We start from the raw sequence: 18,345 nt of genomic DNA, 5'->3' as shown, positions 1-18,345 counted from the left end.
AGAGGCCGCCGGCCCCTCAGAGCCCCCTTTTCAGGGGGCTTCAAGGTGGGCTGGAACAAGGCTCGGGCCAATGGGGTTACAGGCACTTGATGTTTTAGGGGAGGGTACAGGTGCAGGGTGAACCATACATTTTGGGGTGTGAGATGGAACAGTCCACTTGACCCCTGGACCCATCTGTAGGCAGGGGCATTGTCCAGCCAGCAGGGAGGACTGTTCTCATCCTAGCTGTATTATTTATGAATAATTATATTTATCCATCCTTTCCAACATTGTACCATTAATTTTTATCATCTTTGGCCTTAGAAACATTGTCACCAGCCGGAAGACCATTCACACCGAAAGGGCTGTGCTCACTGAAAGACACAATAGAATTCAAATGCAGTGCCAAGCTCTTCCTCTTCTGTCCACCGCCTCCTCCAGCTGCCCCTTATTTGAATCAAATGGCAACAAGGTATGTCATGCTCTGAGATTTTCCACTTTGTAGATGGGATGTAAAATAGGGAGGTGAGTTTTAAAAGACATTCAGCAAGAGATTCTGGGATCCCATTTCCTCTTGTTTTGGTGCAGATGTGTGCAAGATTTCAGGCATTTTATATGGTATTAAGTGTCAGACACTAGACAGACTAGTGACTACTGCAGTTTAGGGACATGGTTTAGTGGGACTTAGCAGTGAGAGGTTTACAGCTGGTCTCCATGATCTTAAGTATATTTTCCAACCTGAGTGATTCTATAAATTTTAACATTCATTAATTTAAAGAAGAAACTTGCAGTTTCAGGTGAAATAATAGAAAATGTGACCCAGCTAGAACCAAAGCCTAAAAGACAAAAGAAAAACTTGGCCAACTCCTGTTTCTCTGAAAGCCCAGGATGAAGCCCCTGAATTTCCCATACTTCTATGAAGGGACAAATAAGCACTGAAGCAGGATTAGCTCAAGCAGAGGTAATGTTTTTATCTTCCCTTTGAACACCACACCATATTTTGCATTGGTCCCAGCTTTCACCTAATTTTTGGCCCATCAGAACAAAAATGCAACAGTGGCAGGAAGATGGACAGCAGGATTGTGCAATTGCCTTCTCCAACCAGAGCATGCAGGGAGAAGAAAAGAGAGTTAATTCTGAAGGTGGACTAACCAACATCACATCCAATATGCATTTGCAAAAGTAGACAAGTCAGTCCAAGCTTACCCAAAAGTTCCAGGCTCACCAAAAATACCAGCATCTCATGGGATCTGAGATGTTTTCAAGGGTCTGTAATTTTAACATTTTAGGACATTGAAGAATGTAAATAGTTCAGTGAGATCTTCCCTGAAACTTGTGCTGCTTTCAGTCCTGCTGTGCTGTCTTTGGAGGGTTGAGCCAAAAGGTATCAGCAGTCTGAGCTCCCAGAGAGTGGGGTTACTTAACTGGAAGGGCTCAGACTTCTCAGGTACTGGTTTTGAGGGACAGATTTGGTAGAAAAGAGGGCCTCAGGGTGGATGTCACCAAGATGAAAGAGTCTAGGATGTCATCCCAGAATGGATGTCATGTAAGAGGAATGAGTCTGGGAACATGCACTTGAGATTATAAACTGTGGAATTTCCTTTACTGCAACTGTGCCCATTGCTTCTCATCCTTTCAGCTTGGACCCCTGTGAAGAGTCTGACTCCCATAACCCTCCTGTTAGTCAAAGACATCAAGTAAGTCCCCAACAACTATCTTTACTCCAGTATGAGCAAACGCAGGTTCCTCGGTCTTTCCTTACACATTAAGTGCTTCATATTCCTTATTTTCTTGGTGTACCCCACTTAGTATATGAATATCATTCATACCCTGGGAAGAAAAGAACAGGAAAGAAGGCTCCAGATGCAGCCTCATGAGTGTTGAACAGAGGGAAATTATCCCTTTCCTTGACTTGCTCTCTTGTTTCTGCAGTCCAGCATGCCCTTGTCCTACGTAGCTGCTGAGTGCACTTTTGATTTTAATCAGTAGTCTTTTGGGACCCTAAAGCCTTTCTGCAGAGGTGTTTCCTGAGCAGTCAGCAGACAGCCTGCACTGGCAAGCACTGCAAAACTTTCTGCTTGTCACTGTTGAACTTGGTGAGATGTCTGCCAACCCTTTTCTCCAGCTTATTTAGGTCCTTCTGAATGGCAGTGCTGCCCTCCAGAACACCCACCACTATTCCAAGTTTGTACCATCTGTGAGCTCTTCAAGATGTTCTCTGCCTCCTTTTTCTCTTGTTGATAAGCATGTTAAATGGTATTAATCCCTTGAGGAATGTTACTCCTAAGTAGCTTCCCATTTTCCCATTAGTCTTTGGAATGTTGACCTCTACACTTTGAGTTCCCCTGTCCAGTGTGTTTTTACTCACTTTGTAGTCCCCTCATCTAACCCAATCCACCTTGTTCTGTCTACAAGAATACTGTGGTCCAGTGTTCTAGTAATCCAACACTATTTCATATATATGCATGCACCCAGACATCAGTAATCAAAGAGTTTTCCTGTATCACATTCAGCCACATCTTCACACCTGGCAATAGATCAGCTGGATCAAAGTTCTTTGGAAAGTGGCAGGACACAGGGCCAGAACTTACACATGGCAATAAAACTGTCATGGAGTTGTGGCAAGTGGCCAGAACCACAAGCTGTGCTATGCCAGTCACAGAGAGGAAATGGAAATTTGTGACATTTTGTATTTAAACCCAAAATCTGAACAGATTTTCATGAGACCATATTACAAAAAGTTATCTTTTCCTGATATATGTACCCTACCACATTTCATAGTCTTGCTACAACACTGCAAGTATTGTAAGAAAGAGTAAAGCCATGAAAGGGTGGGAGGAGAGCTTTTTGATTTCTTTTTTTTATATTAAGGAATGTACCAGGTTGCCAAGTTTTAGGAGAGTGAGCTCCTCTGTAAAATCAAAGAAATCAGGATCCAGTTTTTAGCCAAGGTGTGCTGGTTATTTCTATCAGCTGATCACAGGAAGCAGTTAGCTGTAGCCCAGAAAGACTGATATTTGTGCTGATAAATTCAAACAGTTTCCTGAGGGGTCTGTTAAGGACAGTCAAGGATCTGGTGGAAAAAAAAGGAAAAAAAAAAAGGGATTGGATCCTCTCTCTCATCTAAAGTTATTGCTTCAGCTCCTTGAATTTCTACCCCTTTCTGGAATGGTTGAAAAAACAAATCTGCACTGTTAAAACTATTCTTTTCCCAAGCCCCTTTCAGAACACAAGAATGCTATTTCTGTAAGAATTTAAAAGGAAATACATGTCTGAGACAGAAAGCAAGAATGGAAAATTTCAGTTCAAATAAACGGTGAATGTTTGGCAGCCAGGGCAAAGTTTTGTAATACACTGTAAGAGAGAGGTTGTCTTGTTGGCTCTACCAGTGGTCAGATTTCTAAGGAAAGAAAAGAATGTGCCTGTTGGAATGTTTTTTCTTTTGCAGAAAATGCTACAATAGGCTGCTATGGTGGAGAAATAGCAGATATTTTTTCAGATGGAATATGTTCCCCTAAACATGCCTCTCCTCTCTTTCTCTTTCTTTACCTTCCTTTACCAAGTCCCAGCCTTGGCCAAACATTTTAGCCACAAGTTCTTTTTCCCCTCCTGCTGTACTCAGCCTTCCCAGCTCCAGCCTATTTCCTTCTGCCTTTATTTTACTGAGATCAGCCATGCCAGCAGCATGGAAAGGGAAACAAATGGCTTTATCTTGTATTTTCTTCACTCTGTGAAATGCTGGAAAGATTTGGTGCAATCTTATCTGTCCATCAGGAAGATCAAGTTGAAGTTAGTTACTATTATTAGGAATGCAGGACTGCAGCCGCCAGTTTCATGGTCTTTCTCATCTCCTGTCAGAGAATGACCCAAGGTTGAACATTTCTCCACAGAGCATCTATTGCTTTTCCCAAGGATACAAATCTGGCTGTCTTAAGAGGGCTTTGCTTTAGTGTGTTTCCACACACAAACACTAAAATGAGGCATTTCCACTACAGAGCAGTACTTCTGTTTGAAAGATAATCAACCATAAGGAGGTAAAATGGAGCTGTGTCTGAGGAGGGCACAATGTCCATATCTCCTTGTCATCACATCAATTGAAAGCCACTGCCATGGCCCCCACACTTCTCACAAGCTGGATGGGTGTGTGGGTACCTGCTTTGATCTTCCTAGGTTTGGGTGAGGGCAGCAGCAGGAGTTTGTTCTCAGGATGGACAAGTTTACCCATTGTTTTCCATTTGGAGGCAGGAAGTCCATTATTTCTGTGCTGTTCTGATGCCTTTGCCAGTTGCGCAAGCAACCTGGGAAAGGAAAGACATTTACCTGTAGTGCAGAGTAGGGAGGACCAGGTGGGAAGAAAATGGATTATACTGGGACAAGCCTCCTGGACCTGAAGCAGGGAGATGTCAGTGATTGTGAGTAGTGAAGACTGACCAGGAACATGTAGTACAGGAACTGTAGCATCTGGAGCACAGAGGGAGATGAGACTGAGAGTGGGAAGACACAGCCAGAAGCAGCTGAGGTGGAGGGGCTGTGGACAGCCTGAGAAAGGAGACTGGGAAGGGTGAGTGACTGGACCAAAAGCTGGAGGAAGGAGTCTAGGATCAAGAGATGGATGTTTGGGGAAATGGTGGTGAGAAGTAGAAGGAGGCTGAGCCTCAAAGATGAAGGCAGATAGATACTTTGTGGGGCAAGTAAAGAAAGCAAGCAGGGAGCAGTTATGAGGAGGGGAGGCAGTGACTGGAGAGCAAAGAGGACTGGAATGAGAAAACAGCTCTGAGTACAGGAAGGACCAGGAAAAGGTAGGAATGAAGGAATCAGACTGGGAAGCTAGGGCTGGGTCACAATGTCACCAGGAGTGGCTGGGCAGCAGACACCCATATACCTACCAACCTCAGTGGGATGTGCTGACTGAGTACAGGCAGCAGCCTCTCCTCCAGCCAATCCATTTACAGAGGCCCCCTCTTAGAAATGGCTTGAACCCCACTATTGTTTTGGGCAGTGATCCATCTGATATCACACTATGGGGGTTTGGTGTCGTCGCTGTTGATTTTTGTTGGGTTTTTTTATTGTTTTGGAAGATAGGACAGATGAAAGTCTTGCCAAGTTGAAATGCTTTGAACCTGCAGGACATGGAGAATTATTTCATGTTTTCCCTTGTATTGCAGTGAAACTCTAATGACCTCCTTACACCAGCTGCTCTTCAGGAGCTCCACACATAGCTTCTTCCAGCCTGTCTGCTGTCACCTCATCTGGGGCATCACTGCTTCCCACTTCCCTTTCTCTTCCCTACCCTTTTTATGGGCTCTGTCTCATCTGGATGGCACACTCTCCTTTTTCCTTGAACAGGTACATCAAAGACATCTCTGTGTGTTTACTGTGTGATGGAACCATGTGCTGCTCCTGAGCCCCTGTACCTGCAGTGATTGCAGTGTGCCCTCTGCTGTCTTGCTATCTGCAAGTAGTCTGGAGTTTCTGAGAATTACAGAAGCTCAGTCTCTGCCCAGAAGCAAAATCAGCTGTGACCCCCCTGCCCTCGTATAGCCTCAGCTGAGGGAGCTGCAGCATTTCTTGGCAGACAAGAAAAAGTCAGAATTGCTTTGGGGGAAATGTCTGATCTTTGCTCTGACCAAGCAATGTAACCAAGTTGATTTTAATTTTGTTTACCTTACCATTGCAGTATAATGTATGCAAGAAAAGAATGAATGAGGCATGACCCCCAAAGTGGAGAGATAATCAGCTAGGTGAAGAAGTATACCATTATTCTCAGATAAATTGGCCAGGTTTTCCTGCTGTTGCTGTACCTGTGCTCAAAAAACCAAATGCATTTTACCAACCTTGTGACTGATCAGAGCAGGAGAACAGGAGCAGAAGGTGGCTGTGTGCAGCTGAATGCCTATTATTCACTATGAAAGAAGGAAATGCAACTGGAAGAATTTGTAGAAAAGGATTAATGTAGTTATGCATTTTCAGTCAGCATTTTACATTATTTTTAGGTTTGTAGTGAGTTTGGGCTATTAATGTGTATTAATACTTATTATTTTTATTATTATTACATAATAATATTTGTATTAATAAAAATTATATCATTACCATAATTCCGAATTTTAGCCATAGACTAAATTCAGACTAATTCCTGATGTCAAGTAGAGTGTAATGCCAGAGTGACTCAGACTATCTATGGCCAAGATCTGTTCAAGTGCAGGAGATTTCTCAGAGCAGTCATTTCAGACCACTGATCTCCTATATATGGAGACCCCTATAGATGTCAAAGAACCTCATGTCTGAGGATGTGAGAAGGGGTGTGAGTAAGTTTAGAGAGGATAAACACTTACAGGTTCCTGATACAAGGATGTGTCATTGTAACAAGTGCCCAGGGAGGTAGTAGAGTCACCATCTGCAGAGATCTTCAAGATTTGGTGAGACAGAGGCACAGCCAACCACATGAGTGTTGGCCATAGCCCTGCTTCAGGTAGGAGGCTGAACCACACAGCCACCAAGATCCCCTCCAGGCCAGCATTTCTGTGATTCTGCAGGACTGCTCAAACCCACATATAGTCCCAGCCTGGCAGAAGTGCTCAGCTCATAATCCCTTCTCTTTGATAGTCAGTTCAACTCTGCAAACAGCTGCCAAGGAAACTTTCTCTCCATCTTTCACCATCTAACCAGGTGCTCTGAGCTTGTATGGTGTTGGTGAGACATGCATCTAGGCTTAGGATGGCAAAAAGGAGACACCAGGAAATATGCAACACATCTGTTGAAATCTTGGGGCTTGCAAGTGAGAAAAAGTCAAACTCATCAAGCCAGTTGAAACGAGGTCTGGTTCCAGAAGGTAGGGGTCATGAGCTCTGATCATGGAAGCCAGGCCTGCCTAATGTGTTTTGCTTCCCAGAACATCCTGATAAAAAGCAGAATACAGCCATTGGGAATACAGTACTGCCACTCAGACCTCCCTTGTCCTAGGGCAGTCCTTGCTTGTGAAGCAGCAGAATTCTTTCACATTAGGATGCTAACAGAGGAGTCCTGGCAAATTTTCCTGCAGCAATGTAAGCTGTGGTCATGACTACCTTTTTGACATCTACTGTAGCTTTATTTCACTGTCTAGAGCTGAGTTGGAGGGAAGGGGTCATGTAGGGAACCTAATTTAGTTTCTTATGGCTCTCATCAAGTGCCACCTTAACTTTCTTGCAAACATGAAATAAGGAATTGGAGATTTTCCTTCTCAAGGTAGATGAGATCATGATGGTTGGAGGAACTTTAGCAGAAGTCTCCAAAGACCAGAATGGCAAAGTTATGTGAGGATGCAGAAAGGGGCTTCGTGGGTTCTTCAGATGGGTCCTTCCATCTTGGTGACATCCTCTGCAGCTGAGCTCAATGGAAAAAGGAATCTGCAGAGCAGAGCCTGATGCCATTCCAGTAGCTGGTTTCTGTTTGCAGGAAGGAAGCTGCTTGGCTCTTTGCAGTAAGTAGGTGGCCCAGCTCCATACATCTGTCCTGTATGGACCTCCAGCACAGGATGATATTGTGGGAAGGGTGGAGGGAAGAAGAATCCAAACAGAATGCCACCCTGGAGTTTCCCCTCCCTTCCTCCAACCCTGTTTGGTAGTTTCCTATAGCAGGGGCAGTTTGACTCTCAGACAGAAGCAGCTCACAAAATATGAGTAAGTCTCGGTGGGGGGGGGGGCAATACAAAGGCCCTTTGTAGTGTATGCTGTGGAGTTAATCATCAGTCACTGTTGTCTACCACCAGTCTCTATAGTCAATTCCACACAATGTGATTATACCTCATCAAAGTTAATTTATCAAGCTGTTTAAATGCCTGTACAGTACAGTGAGCCTCCTCCCACCACTAGCATCTCTTTCAGCTGCTCCCCTGCTGAGGATGCTTCAGTCTGGGTGGTCCCAACAGCACCCTAAAGCATTTTTCAGTCTTGTCAGCAGCCTGGAATAGGGTTATTTCTTCTGAGCTTTTGGCTTCATTTCCTAGCCCCAGTTACAGGAGTCCTGTGGAAAATGATTTGAAGGACAAGAGGCAGCTCTGATAATGGAAAACGTCTGTGAGGGATTGGAACATTGGCTTGTAATCCTTGGACAAAACTGCCTCATTCAGAAAAAGGGAAGGGGGGAGGGAAAGCATGCAGAACAAAGATCTTATTTCACTTCACGTGATGTTTTCTCTGGAATGCCTCACTAACAGACAGGCCCAGATTTTCCAGGGACCATGGCTTTTATTTAAGCTCAGACAAGGCCATAAATGGCTGTGAGAAGTATGTACACTCACAGTTTATGTTAATTTGTCATTTCCAGGCTCCATGCTAACTCAAAGCCATGTCATTCCCAGGTTTGCATTTCCTGGGGAGTGCGATGATGGAAAAGGTCTCTAAAAACCCTGCCCCAGAGCATCTGGACAGATGTTATGTGCATTACACACAGATTTGCATGGGCACAGAGTTACAAAGCACAGCTCCATCCAGACCTGCCTGTGTCAGCCAGCCATTGAATTTCTCCCACCAGACTGGGATAGGTACCCACAGGAGCCAAAAGTGCCAAGCCAGTCATTTTGTTTGGAGCAGATGACCTCATACTCACTAAAGGAAGATAGGGGCAAACTTGTAAAAGATACTGGAGATGTGGGTTCAGTGGACAGGTTTTATTTAGCATTTTGGTCCCAATGCCATGTTAAACAGTTGTACCTCTTGCTCTGGGAAGTCATGGATATAGACATTTTAAAAGAGTCAGAAGTTCAGATCCAGTGGGCACACTCCTTTCCTAAAGGTAGGATTGTGCTACTGTTAAAGTCAATGAACTTGTGAGTGTTGGATATCCAGATGGGATTTGGGAAGATGTCACACTTCCACCATGTATTTACCCCCTCCTCCCTCAGTCTTTCAGAGCCAGTCAGGCCCCTCCAAAACCGTGCCATTTAGCTGGAACCTGTCCTTCTTTCCAAGCCCTCTGATGGTGCTTTCATCCTTTCTTCTTTGCTTATGGCTTGCTTTGCTCATCTCTCCCATTCTGTTGTTCTGCCAGAAAGGTCTGTCACCTCCTTCACCTTGCTTTCCGACAGAGTTCACTGATCACTGGTCCAGAGGAGCATGTCATTTGAGCTTGCCCATCCAGCTCCCTCAGTTTCCATTCTCCTGGGACAACTCATTCAGTTTGTAATCACAACTTCTTATCCACTTTCCCTCCTATCACTAACATTTCCAATTCAAAATTTTTCTCTCACACAGGTTGAAAGCAGTGACCTTTTCCTTTGGATTGGCTTTGTTTACAGCTATTTATCCTCTTCTTACAAGTTTAAAGGTCTGGCATAATCCTGACCCACTGGGTCAGCTTGGCTGCAGCAATTAAAGGCCAACATGTTCAAATATGGCTGTCTAAGGTCAGATGCTTTCATTATACTTACCACCTAATTCAACAACCGTATTTTCAGGTGCTCAGCAACTGCACTTGCCAGTCCCTGTAGAGGGGCTGAGGGTGCTTAGCATCTCCTAGGGAATGATAGCTCTGGTTAAAGGCAGACATTGCTCCTCTGTATGAAGGAAAACTAAAACCCCTTGGTTTCCATTGTCTAGCCCAGGGCTGGGAGGGGAATATATGATTTCATAGCATTGCTAAGCAATGACAAGTGCTAATCTCTAGGGTGAGCTGTGTTTACTGACACGTTGCCCATTTTTTTGCTTAGAAGCATAATTTCTCATTTTATAAGAGTCCCTGAATTTGTGTTTATGTTTTAGGTCATCTGTCCAAACTTACATGGCCAATTCCCAAGCTTTCTCATATATACACCACTGGAACAGACATCCTGAATCTGTGTACAGAACATCTCATCAGTCTGTACTTTTTAAAGGCTGTGTCGACCTTTCCTTCAGGTCTCACAGACCCCTGGTGACTCACAGAGCTGCTGCTCCACACCCAGTCCCCACTGACCCAGGCTCGACTCACATAGCTCAAATGCGTTTTGGGCAGCAAATTCCTGAACGCCTTCTAGCAAGTATCCCAGGCTCTTCCTCAGGCTGGGACAGATAGCTTTGTGTGTGTGATCATGTTCTATGCTAGCAGGTTGCCCATCCTTAGAGGATGAGAATAGCAAAATTATTCAGAGTGGCTGGAAGAACCCGAGAACCCCTGTCTTCTAGACCATAGAAGTGACTGGCACAGCCCATGAGGTTTTTGTATATGTATAATGTCAGGGTAAGGAGAAAGTAGCTACAAGACCTGAGTTTGAGATGTACTCTTGTGGAAGGATGGATTATGAGAGAATAGAGATAGTGCTGAAGACAATCTTGCCCCTGAGGAGTTGCAGCTGTACTAATTACCAAAGAGTAGGAGCAGCCCTGCCCTTAATAGGGCACAGCTGTGTCCAATAAGGATGGATGCTACAGAGTTATAAAAGAGTGGGTTAGCTGGTTGGGAGGAGAGTTGGGGTTTGTTGGCTGTGCTGCTGTGAGAAACAAGGGTCAGGTTGTTGTGCTAGGGATGGTAGGGTTAGGTGGTTGTGATAGGGACAGAAAGAAGTCAGCCAGCTGTGCAGAAGAAAAAGAGAGAATTAGTCAGAGTTGAGAGAAGCTGCCCTTGGGAACTCACAGAGAGAAGATATGAAAGTTTTACAGTAAGATAACAAACTGGCAATGACAGTTTCCATCCACTGTTGATTGGTGCAAAGCACCAATGCCAACAATTGGTGGCCTGTATGGGGATGAATCCTGATGTACTCTGACGGTCCTGTAGCATTGCTGAGAGACAGGATCTACTGTTGTGGCAATTGTTTGAATGGATTGGTGACATCTTGGGATGCACTCAATTTCTATTGCACAGCAGTGGACAGATTATGCAAGTTAGGAGGCAGCCTTAGAGCTGCTCAGTGGAGCGTCACCTCAGTGGTCTCCAAGGTCCCATACCTCGTAGATGGATTGTGTGGTGTTGAGGCACACAAACGCCTCTACGCAAACTCTTCCCACACCTCAGTAGGCTCATTAGCTCTGTGTCCTTGCCCTTCCCAAGAAGGGGCTGGCTGCACACACCCCAGCATCTTCTGTGGCATTCATATTAATCCTGGAAATGCCCAATGGCTCTTCCAGCACTTGGTGCTTTGACTTGGTAGCCAGGATCTGTAGATCCCACAGCCAAGCCACAAGTGATGAGCTTTGGCTGATAAAGAGAGAGCCTGCTTCTTTACAGCAGGATGGCAGGTGCTAGCATACCTCCTGGATTTTTTTCTGGATATATCATTCAAATGTTAAGCTTGCCCCTGCATGACAGCAGCAATTGAGAGGTGAGACAAGTGAGTGACATGTGGAACACTTGTGTTTTGTTGTGATATAATTGATAGATTATAATGGCCTGTGCCTGAGCTCAATACATCCTGGGTTGATTTCCTGCTATATCCATGAGCACAAACCCCCTACTGTTTCAGCTAATGGAGGAAGTGCTCTTAATTGTGTGAATCAGGATCTGCTGGTGGCAGATAACTGCTCACTCTGCAGCAGTAGTGTGGGAACTCAAAATGTCTCTCAGGCATTTTTAGAGGTTCCAGGCCTTGGTCTGAAGCATTCTAGACCCTGGCAGACAGCTGAAAAACAGCTGTGATTTTGAGTTTGAGCCATGGAATGAATTACCAGCTTTGGAGGTGGAACAAGCAATCACAAAAGGTTACATAGTATAGTATAAGTAGTTACAAAGTAGAGGGGAAATTTTTTTAGTATTGTACAGGGGGGTTTTAACACATGTACAGGGGGGTTTTCACTTTGTACATGGGGGTCAGAAGTTCTAAGATGGAGGAAAGTGGGCTGATCCTGTTCTTCCTCCTTCTTTTTCCTTACCTCCATGTTCTTGGTGATGTTGGCACTCACAGATTGGTTTAGAGTAGAAAAACACTTGGCAACATAGGTAGTAGGTATTGGGGAATAATTGTAAACATGTTATACGTAATATATCATATAAAAGGTTGCAGCAGCCCTGGGTGGGGAGAGAGACGAAGAAGACAGCAGATAGAGAGGATGTCAGTGTGTGTGTGCCTCTACCCAGGCCGCTGATCAAATAGCTGCAGTCCAAGAACATAATCTGTTAGATAACTAGCAATAAACTGCCTTGGGACCGAACAGCTAAGCCTGCGGAGTTTTTCTTTGGAAGCACGGGTTGGAGGAGGAATTTCACCACCACATGAGGCCCCAAAGCAAGGCCGGGGTTCTCACACAGTAGTATGTTTGGAATAGGGTGACTGGGTTATTGTATGGCATATAGCAGGGCTGAGTACATCTTTGTAGCTCAATGATGCAGAAAGACAAAGTAGCTGAAATTTCATCCAGCCGCAGAAGAGTCCTGGGTTTGACTCTGTGGTCTGACAAAAATGACCTTAGCAACTCCTCAGTGAAAGCATCTGCAAAATGAGGGAGATAATGGGGAAGGAAGTGGAAGGCAGTGATGCTTATTTCCTCACTTTCAAGGAGTAGTATTATATGTAACAGTTTGCACTGTGAAGTGCACGTGACATTGGCAGATGTGGAGTCAAGCTGGAACTCTACCCTGCAGTGTTTTTTCATGGCAGTGTGTGCCTGCATCCTGCTTTGTGATGTAGAGTTACACATGTGGAAATCCATATTATGAATTGGACAGCCCATTCAGCTGCCTATACAACGGACAACTCAACTTGCCTTGATACCAGTCCTAAGACTTAATTTGCTAGGCTTCTGCAATTGCCTGTTGTATTATCAAACTCTCTCTGAGGGGCTTTTGGGGTCAGACCCAAATCCAACAACTGAGGCAGTAGCAAATAGGCTAGGACCCCACAAAATAACAGTGGGTACAGATATCTTGCTAGTGACTGCTTCATTTGGATGAAATAAGGGGTTTGCTCATCTAAGTGATAAGCCACATCTCCTCTGCACCAGGTTAGATGTGCCAAGCAGTCTCTATGAGTCAATCTCTGTGACCAGTCATCATCTACATAATGGTGGAAGCACACATCTGGAAGCTGGGATAGCTCTTACTCCCTATCAGGCTGAGGGACAGCCTTGTAGATTATATTGGACTGTCTGAGAACAGTGTTTCCTTCATGCCAGCTGTTGCTCCAGATGTATGAGACCTGTTCTTTGTACATGAAGAATCACAGTAATTCTTACAGGCCCATATGTCCAGATCACAGCTAGTGAACTTGGCAGTTCTGAGCTGTTTGGCCATGGACAAGCACCATTCTAGGGAGCACTTTCAGGGAATTGAATCAAACTGCTTTTGGATAAGTAGGACTTCTTTTGTGAAAGTGATTTTAGTTTAAAGGTTGTGCCAAACTTAAAGAACCAAACAAGTTCATTGAATAATTCAGGTTGGAAGAGACTTCAGTCTACCCTCCTGCTCTGAATAGGGTCTCTTCTCTGGGCTGAACAAGCCTTGTGCCCTCAGCCTCTTTACAAAGGGGCATGAGCAGAGTCAAAAGCAAGAGTGTTTAATTTATCTGTGCTGCATCCTGGCCTGACAGCAGTGCAGTGAACTGGCACAAGCAACATGCTGAGACAGAAGCATGCCACACTACTGAGGACAAATTGACTGTTTCCACACTGAGGCTTTGAGACTGATTTTTCTTTCTTACACCATGACTTGGATCCAAGTGTACTTGTGACCATCCATGTGACCATCAAGTTAGCCTCAGCCAGGCTGTGGCAAAAGCAGAGTAGATATAGTTACACTGTCTGGATATGGATGCAGCTCTGTGTCCTCTCAGAGGACATGGCTTACGTGGGTTATTGCACCTGGTTGCTGGGGCTGGATGAATTCTGTGAGGAAATGCTGCCTCTGGAAGCTTGTCTGAAATTAGAAAAGCTCACCTTGAAAAAAGAGATACCAAGGATAGAGTTTAAGGGCTAGGTTGTCAAAGTATTTAGGCATTTTACTGCTCTAGCTAATGGAATATCCAAAAGCCTATCAAATGCATTAACCATTAGAGAATGCATTTTATACCAACCATGCAGCCTGCTAGTGCCAGACCTGTGTGCCCTTTGGTCAGCAATGTTCCCAGTACAACCTGCAAAATAAAGACATCTACTAGGGGAGAAAAAGAGGGGAAGGTATAGCACTTTATTGCATCAGGTCTGAAATAGAGCTTTAAGGAATAATGATTAGTACAAATACTGTAGCTGGATCAGGAGCAAGAAACAAGGAAACCACAATGAGAAAGAAAATTACAAGAGCAAGGGAATGAAGCAAAAAGCAAAGCCATAAATAGAAAAAAAATCTGCATTTAACAAAGTGCAGTCTTCAAAGTAACCAAACTCCAGAAAAGTAGTTACAGACTTGAGTCAGCACTGCCAGGTCAGGGGGACACCTGGAGAAAGCTGCTGTGAGCCTGAGTGAGGTGGTGAGGTGTCCATGTGTTGCAGCTCTGGGGACCCTCATGCTGGCCTTGTGGTCATCCTAGAGTTCATCTGGGTCTGATGCCCACATCTTTGAGGGTATAATCCTGCTCCAGGCTTTCCCCTCATGTCTTATAGTCTTGGCCTATGTCTGCTGGGAAAACCCAGGCATCCCTTGGTCCTTCCTCAGGTGCTGGCAGTCTGGTCCATGAGGAGTCACTGCTCACATAGCTCAAGACAACACAGATGTCTCCAGTGCCACACAAGCTGAGCCTTCTCAGCTACAGCCATAACAATTTTACTACTCAAAAATAATTCCCTGCTTCTTAATTCCACCAAATAATGTTGCTGCAAATTTCCTGCTCTTCAATGGGACAGATTGTTGTCCTGTCACACAGGCAACTATTGTCCTGTCATGAAGGCCACTTGCCAAACAATTTGGTTTCTTGAAATGTAACCTAAAACACAGTGCAGGCAGGGCAATCACTGACTTCATCACAGCAGTGTGAGCACAACCCCATCCCTTAGGGCAGATGTTTCATATGGCAGGGGAAATGGGGAAACATGAAGAATGTGGGTGGTGGATAGGAATGAGGTAATATGGAGAGGGTGATATCATGGTACAGTCACAAGGGTTGGGTGAGGGTTTAAGAAGTAATTTTTGGCTTGTTTAGCCTCATTACCCTGGGAAATGAGGGTTACAGTATAATTTTGGGTGTATGTGTGTGCACATGCTGTAATAAGGGAGAGTCTGAGCCTTCAGAGTAACTCTCATGAGGCACCAGAAATCCAGGGGAAGTGCCCCAAGAATGGAAGAAGCTTCTATTGAAGCCAGCATTTTATTAAACACAGGAGAATGTATCCACCTATGAGATGTACACTTGCATGTGTCCAGGCTTCCCTTGATCTGCTTCTCAGGCAACAACTTGTTACTGAATTTCAGTTGTGCAGCCACTTGGGGATAAGTATGTATCTCAAAATTTGCAATCCCATATGTGTAACAAAATGTTTGTTTAGAAATGCCAGTGACTGGAAAGTAAGCATCAGCAGAAATGAAATAGTGGTATATGTAATAGAACAATAACATCTCTGTAGAGCAATGATTCCCAATTTCTTTGGCCCACCAGAGCATTGCAGCCTTCAAAATTTCAGGCAAACATCGTTCAGTCTTATAATGAAGCTTTTAGCTGAAAGCATTTTTATGATCCTTTGGTTGTGTAGCCAGCAATGATGAATTACCTTATCCATTATAGCCACAGCTTGAAAACACAACTGTAAATGCATTTGCTTTCCCCTTATTCTAGTGCCTCTGATTCAAGCTGCGTGTTTTGGGTCCATCATGAAAGAGCAAAGAGTCCCATCAGATTTATTTGTCATACATTCAGGTTGTACAGACTGTTCCTTTGCAGTTTACGGTTTTAAATGGTGAAAGTTTGGGGAAAAAGCGAAAAGTTTGTTGGATATAATGTATTTGGTTATAAAATGTGTGCCTTTGTGCACAGCAATAAGGCTCTGGTGTTTGCACTGAGATTTTGTCTTGCGCTCACCCTTTCTGATGCTTGTATGAGAGGTGCTTTTTGGGTTTTATTTCTACCCATTTCCACATGATAGAAACTAACTTGAAGAAATATATTTTCATGTACCTGAATGTCAACACAGAATGGGAGATTAAGTCCTTTAGTTTCTGTTCCATATTTAGGCCTTTGAGTACACAGAAGAAAAACCCATGCTCCTGGTGACCTACATAATCCAGCAGAGTGCCTAATCACACCTACATGAGGAGGCTGCCTGTGGTATCAGTGAGGGAATGCGGGCAATGGGAGACCCCTGCTAGTGCTCTGTTCTGAAGGCTGATATGAGTCACTTTTGCTCTCTGGAAACAGAGAGCCTCATGTAACACAGCTTCCACAGAGCTGAGTACCAAGGTCACAGAAACTGATTAATCTTTTAAAATGTATTTATCATTTGCTATTTGTTTTTTTCTTATCGTGGCACTCACTTCAGGGTGACTCAGGGTGAGCTTCTGCAAACTAGAGGCCAGCTGATTTCAGCCATAACTATGCATGTGCTCTATCATGAGGCAGGGCAACCAGTGACTCCAAAACAAAGAGGTATATCATGAAAGGTGAGTTTAAAAGAACCAACACCAAGCAATGAAAATCATATTGCTCAGCATCAGCAGTGAAATAATTAGACATCTCTTCAGGATGGATTTATAGACTAGTACCATTCACAGGCAGAAGCAGAACATGCTGGAGAGGATGCTTTATAAATGCAAAATTAGTAACAGTAGTCCTAAAAACAAAACTGAGTAAGGAAGCAGAACCTGAGGAAGCACAGAAAAATGGCACAGCTGCCATGAACAGACCAGATGTGGGTTGATCTAGGGTAACTCTTCTCAGAGTTTTCTCCTTGCAGTAGGATGCTGGAATAGTCTTTGGTCTTTCTGAATGAGGGTGCACATGCCAGCATCTCCCTTGGTGCCTGCCTGCATTGAGGGCACAGAATAAAACAGGAAGAGAGCTTATAGGCATGCTTGGTCAGAGCGAGATGGTATTTTAAAGCCAGGGGTGTCATTTTTGGTTACAAAAAACCTCAAAACTCGAGAAAATGCCTTTGACAACTGGTGTCAGTGTTGCTTGTTGTGAGAGAGGTTTCTGAATGTGCCCAAGGCAATGGGTCTCTTTGCATTGTCACATCCTCTCTTCTATCTACTGGAGACTACTGAAATTCAGAGATAAAGAGCTGAAACAAGAGGATCACAGGTATTTATACACAAATGAGCACCACCAGGCATTTCAGGTGGGATTTTGAGCCCCTGTGCCTGGCGTGAAGCCCTGGCTGCCTGTTTTGCTCAGATTACATCTAAACCCTTATTTTTGAACCTGCCTACATCCCGACACGAGTGACACCTGCAGCTGTGGCCAGGACTTCAGTGGCCTCAGGGCTGGAGCGTGGGGGAACAGTGGGTTGAGTCACTGAGTCCCGCCTGTGGAAAAGCCACCTCGTGCCTCAGTTTCCCCTTTTTTTGTGACAATGCGGGGGGCGGCTGCGACCCCCCGGCGGGATGCTCTTGACCCGGCTGGCGGGCATCCGCGCCCCGGCACGGCTGTCGCCAGTCCTGCCGAACCCCCACGGGGGCAGGGCTCGGGGAGCCTCCCCGGACCCGTGTTCTGCCCGGCGGGGGTGTGTAGCCGGGCGTTGTGGGGCGGCAGCCGAGTCCCCCGGACGCCCCTCAGCCTCCTGCTGCCTTCAAAGGCCGCCGAGGGGCCGGCGGCGGGAGGGACGGGGGCACCGCCGAGGGGCGGCGGGGAGCGGGCGGGGGCCGGGGAGGAGTCGGCCCCGGGGCGGGGGTCGGGCCGGGCCGGGCCGGGGGTGGAGCCGTGGGCTGGCGGGTCGGGGCGAGGGGGAGCCCTCCCCTTCCCTTCACGAGCGAGCCGGAGCCGGGGAAGGCGCCTCCGCAACTCCTCCTGCCCCGCCGGTGCCGCCCGCAGCATGGTGAGAGGGGTCGCCGGGCGGGAAGTTCGGCGGCGGCGGCCGCCCCGCCGGCCCCGGCCCGGCCCGCGCTCACCGCCTCCCCGCTCCCTCTCTTGCAGATCTGGAAAACTCTCCCGCTGCTCTGCGCCCTGCTGGCCGCCGCCCGCCTGCGAGCCGAGGTAGGCGCGGGGCCCCGGCGGCGGGACGGGGAGTGGGACGGGACGGCGTGGGGACAGCGGGGGCGCCGCGGCACCCGCGGGGGAGCAGCCGGGACCGGGGAAAGTGGCAGCCGGGGCGGAGAGGGAAGTTGCGGGGCCGATGGGCGTCTCGGTGGGGCGAGGGGCTGTGTCCGCGCCGGGGCCGGACCTCTGCATCCCGCCACCGGGATGGGCTCCCCGGGGCAGCCCCTTTACCTCCCTCCCTCCTTTTCTCCATCCCTCCCTCCCTCCCTCTCTCCCGCGCGCTCTTTCCCTCGCTCTTATTTTCTTCCTTTCTTTCATTGTAATGACATTGAAAACCTTTGAAAGACCCCAGCTGCAACCCC

At 46.1% G+C, this 18,345-nt stretch overlaps 1 protein-coding gene and 1 long non-coding RNA gene across 4 annotated transcripts in view; both read left to right on the top strand.

Moving 5' to 3' along the window:
- Nucleotides 1–11,689, top strand: part of LOC110480739 (uncharacterized) — a 40,555-nt gene extending 28,866 nt beyond the window's left edge. Inside the window, exons 4-5 of one of the 3 annotated variants that reach the window (XR_014952993.1) lie at nucleotides 304–451; nucleotides 1,619–11,689. This is a non-coding gene — a long non-coding RNA (uncharacterized LOC110480739). Of the gene's footprint in view, nucleotides 1–303 lie in introns of all 3 variants that reach the window. The other 2 variants (XR_014952991.1, XR_014952990.1) reach the window with 2 other exon arrangements.
- A 6,058-nt stretch (nucleotides 11,690–17,747) lies between these two features.
- The window catches only part of FSTL1 (follistatin like 1), a 52,184-nt gene continuing 51,586 nt past the window's right edge, over nucleotides 17,748–18,345 (top strand). The window contains exons 1-2 of the mRNA XM_021549021.4: nucleotides 17,748–17,822; nucleotides 17,921–17,980. Of these exons, the coding sequence (XP_021404696.1) occupies nucleotides 17,820–17,822; nucleotides 17,921–17,980 (63 nt within the window). The 5' untranslated portion in view covers nucleotides 17,748–17,819. The remainder of the gene's footprint in view (nucleotides 17,823–17,920; nucleotides 17,981–18,345) is intronic.

The sequence above is a fragment of the Lonchura striata genome, chromosome 1 (assembly GCF_050655825.1).
Source record: "Lonchura striata isolate lonStrDom1 chromosome 1, ASM5065582v1, whole genome shotgun sequence".
Classification (NCBI taxonomy): Eukaryota; Metazoa; Chordata; class Aves; order Passeriformes; family Estrildidae; genus Lonchura; species Lonchura striata.
The sequence above is the reverse complement of the archived record's forward strand: the minus strand, read 5'-3'. Positions and strand labels throughout refer to the sequence as shown.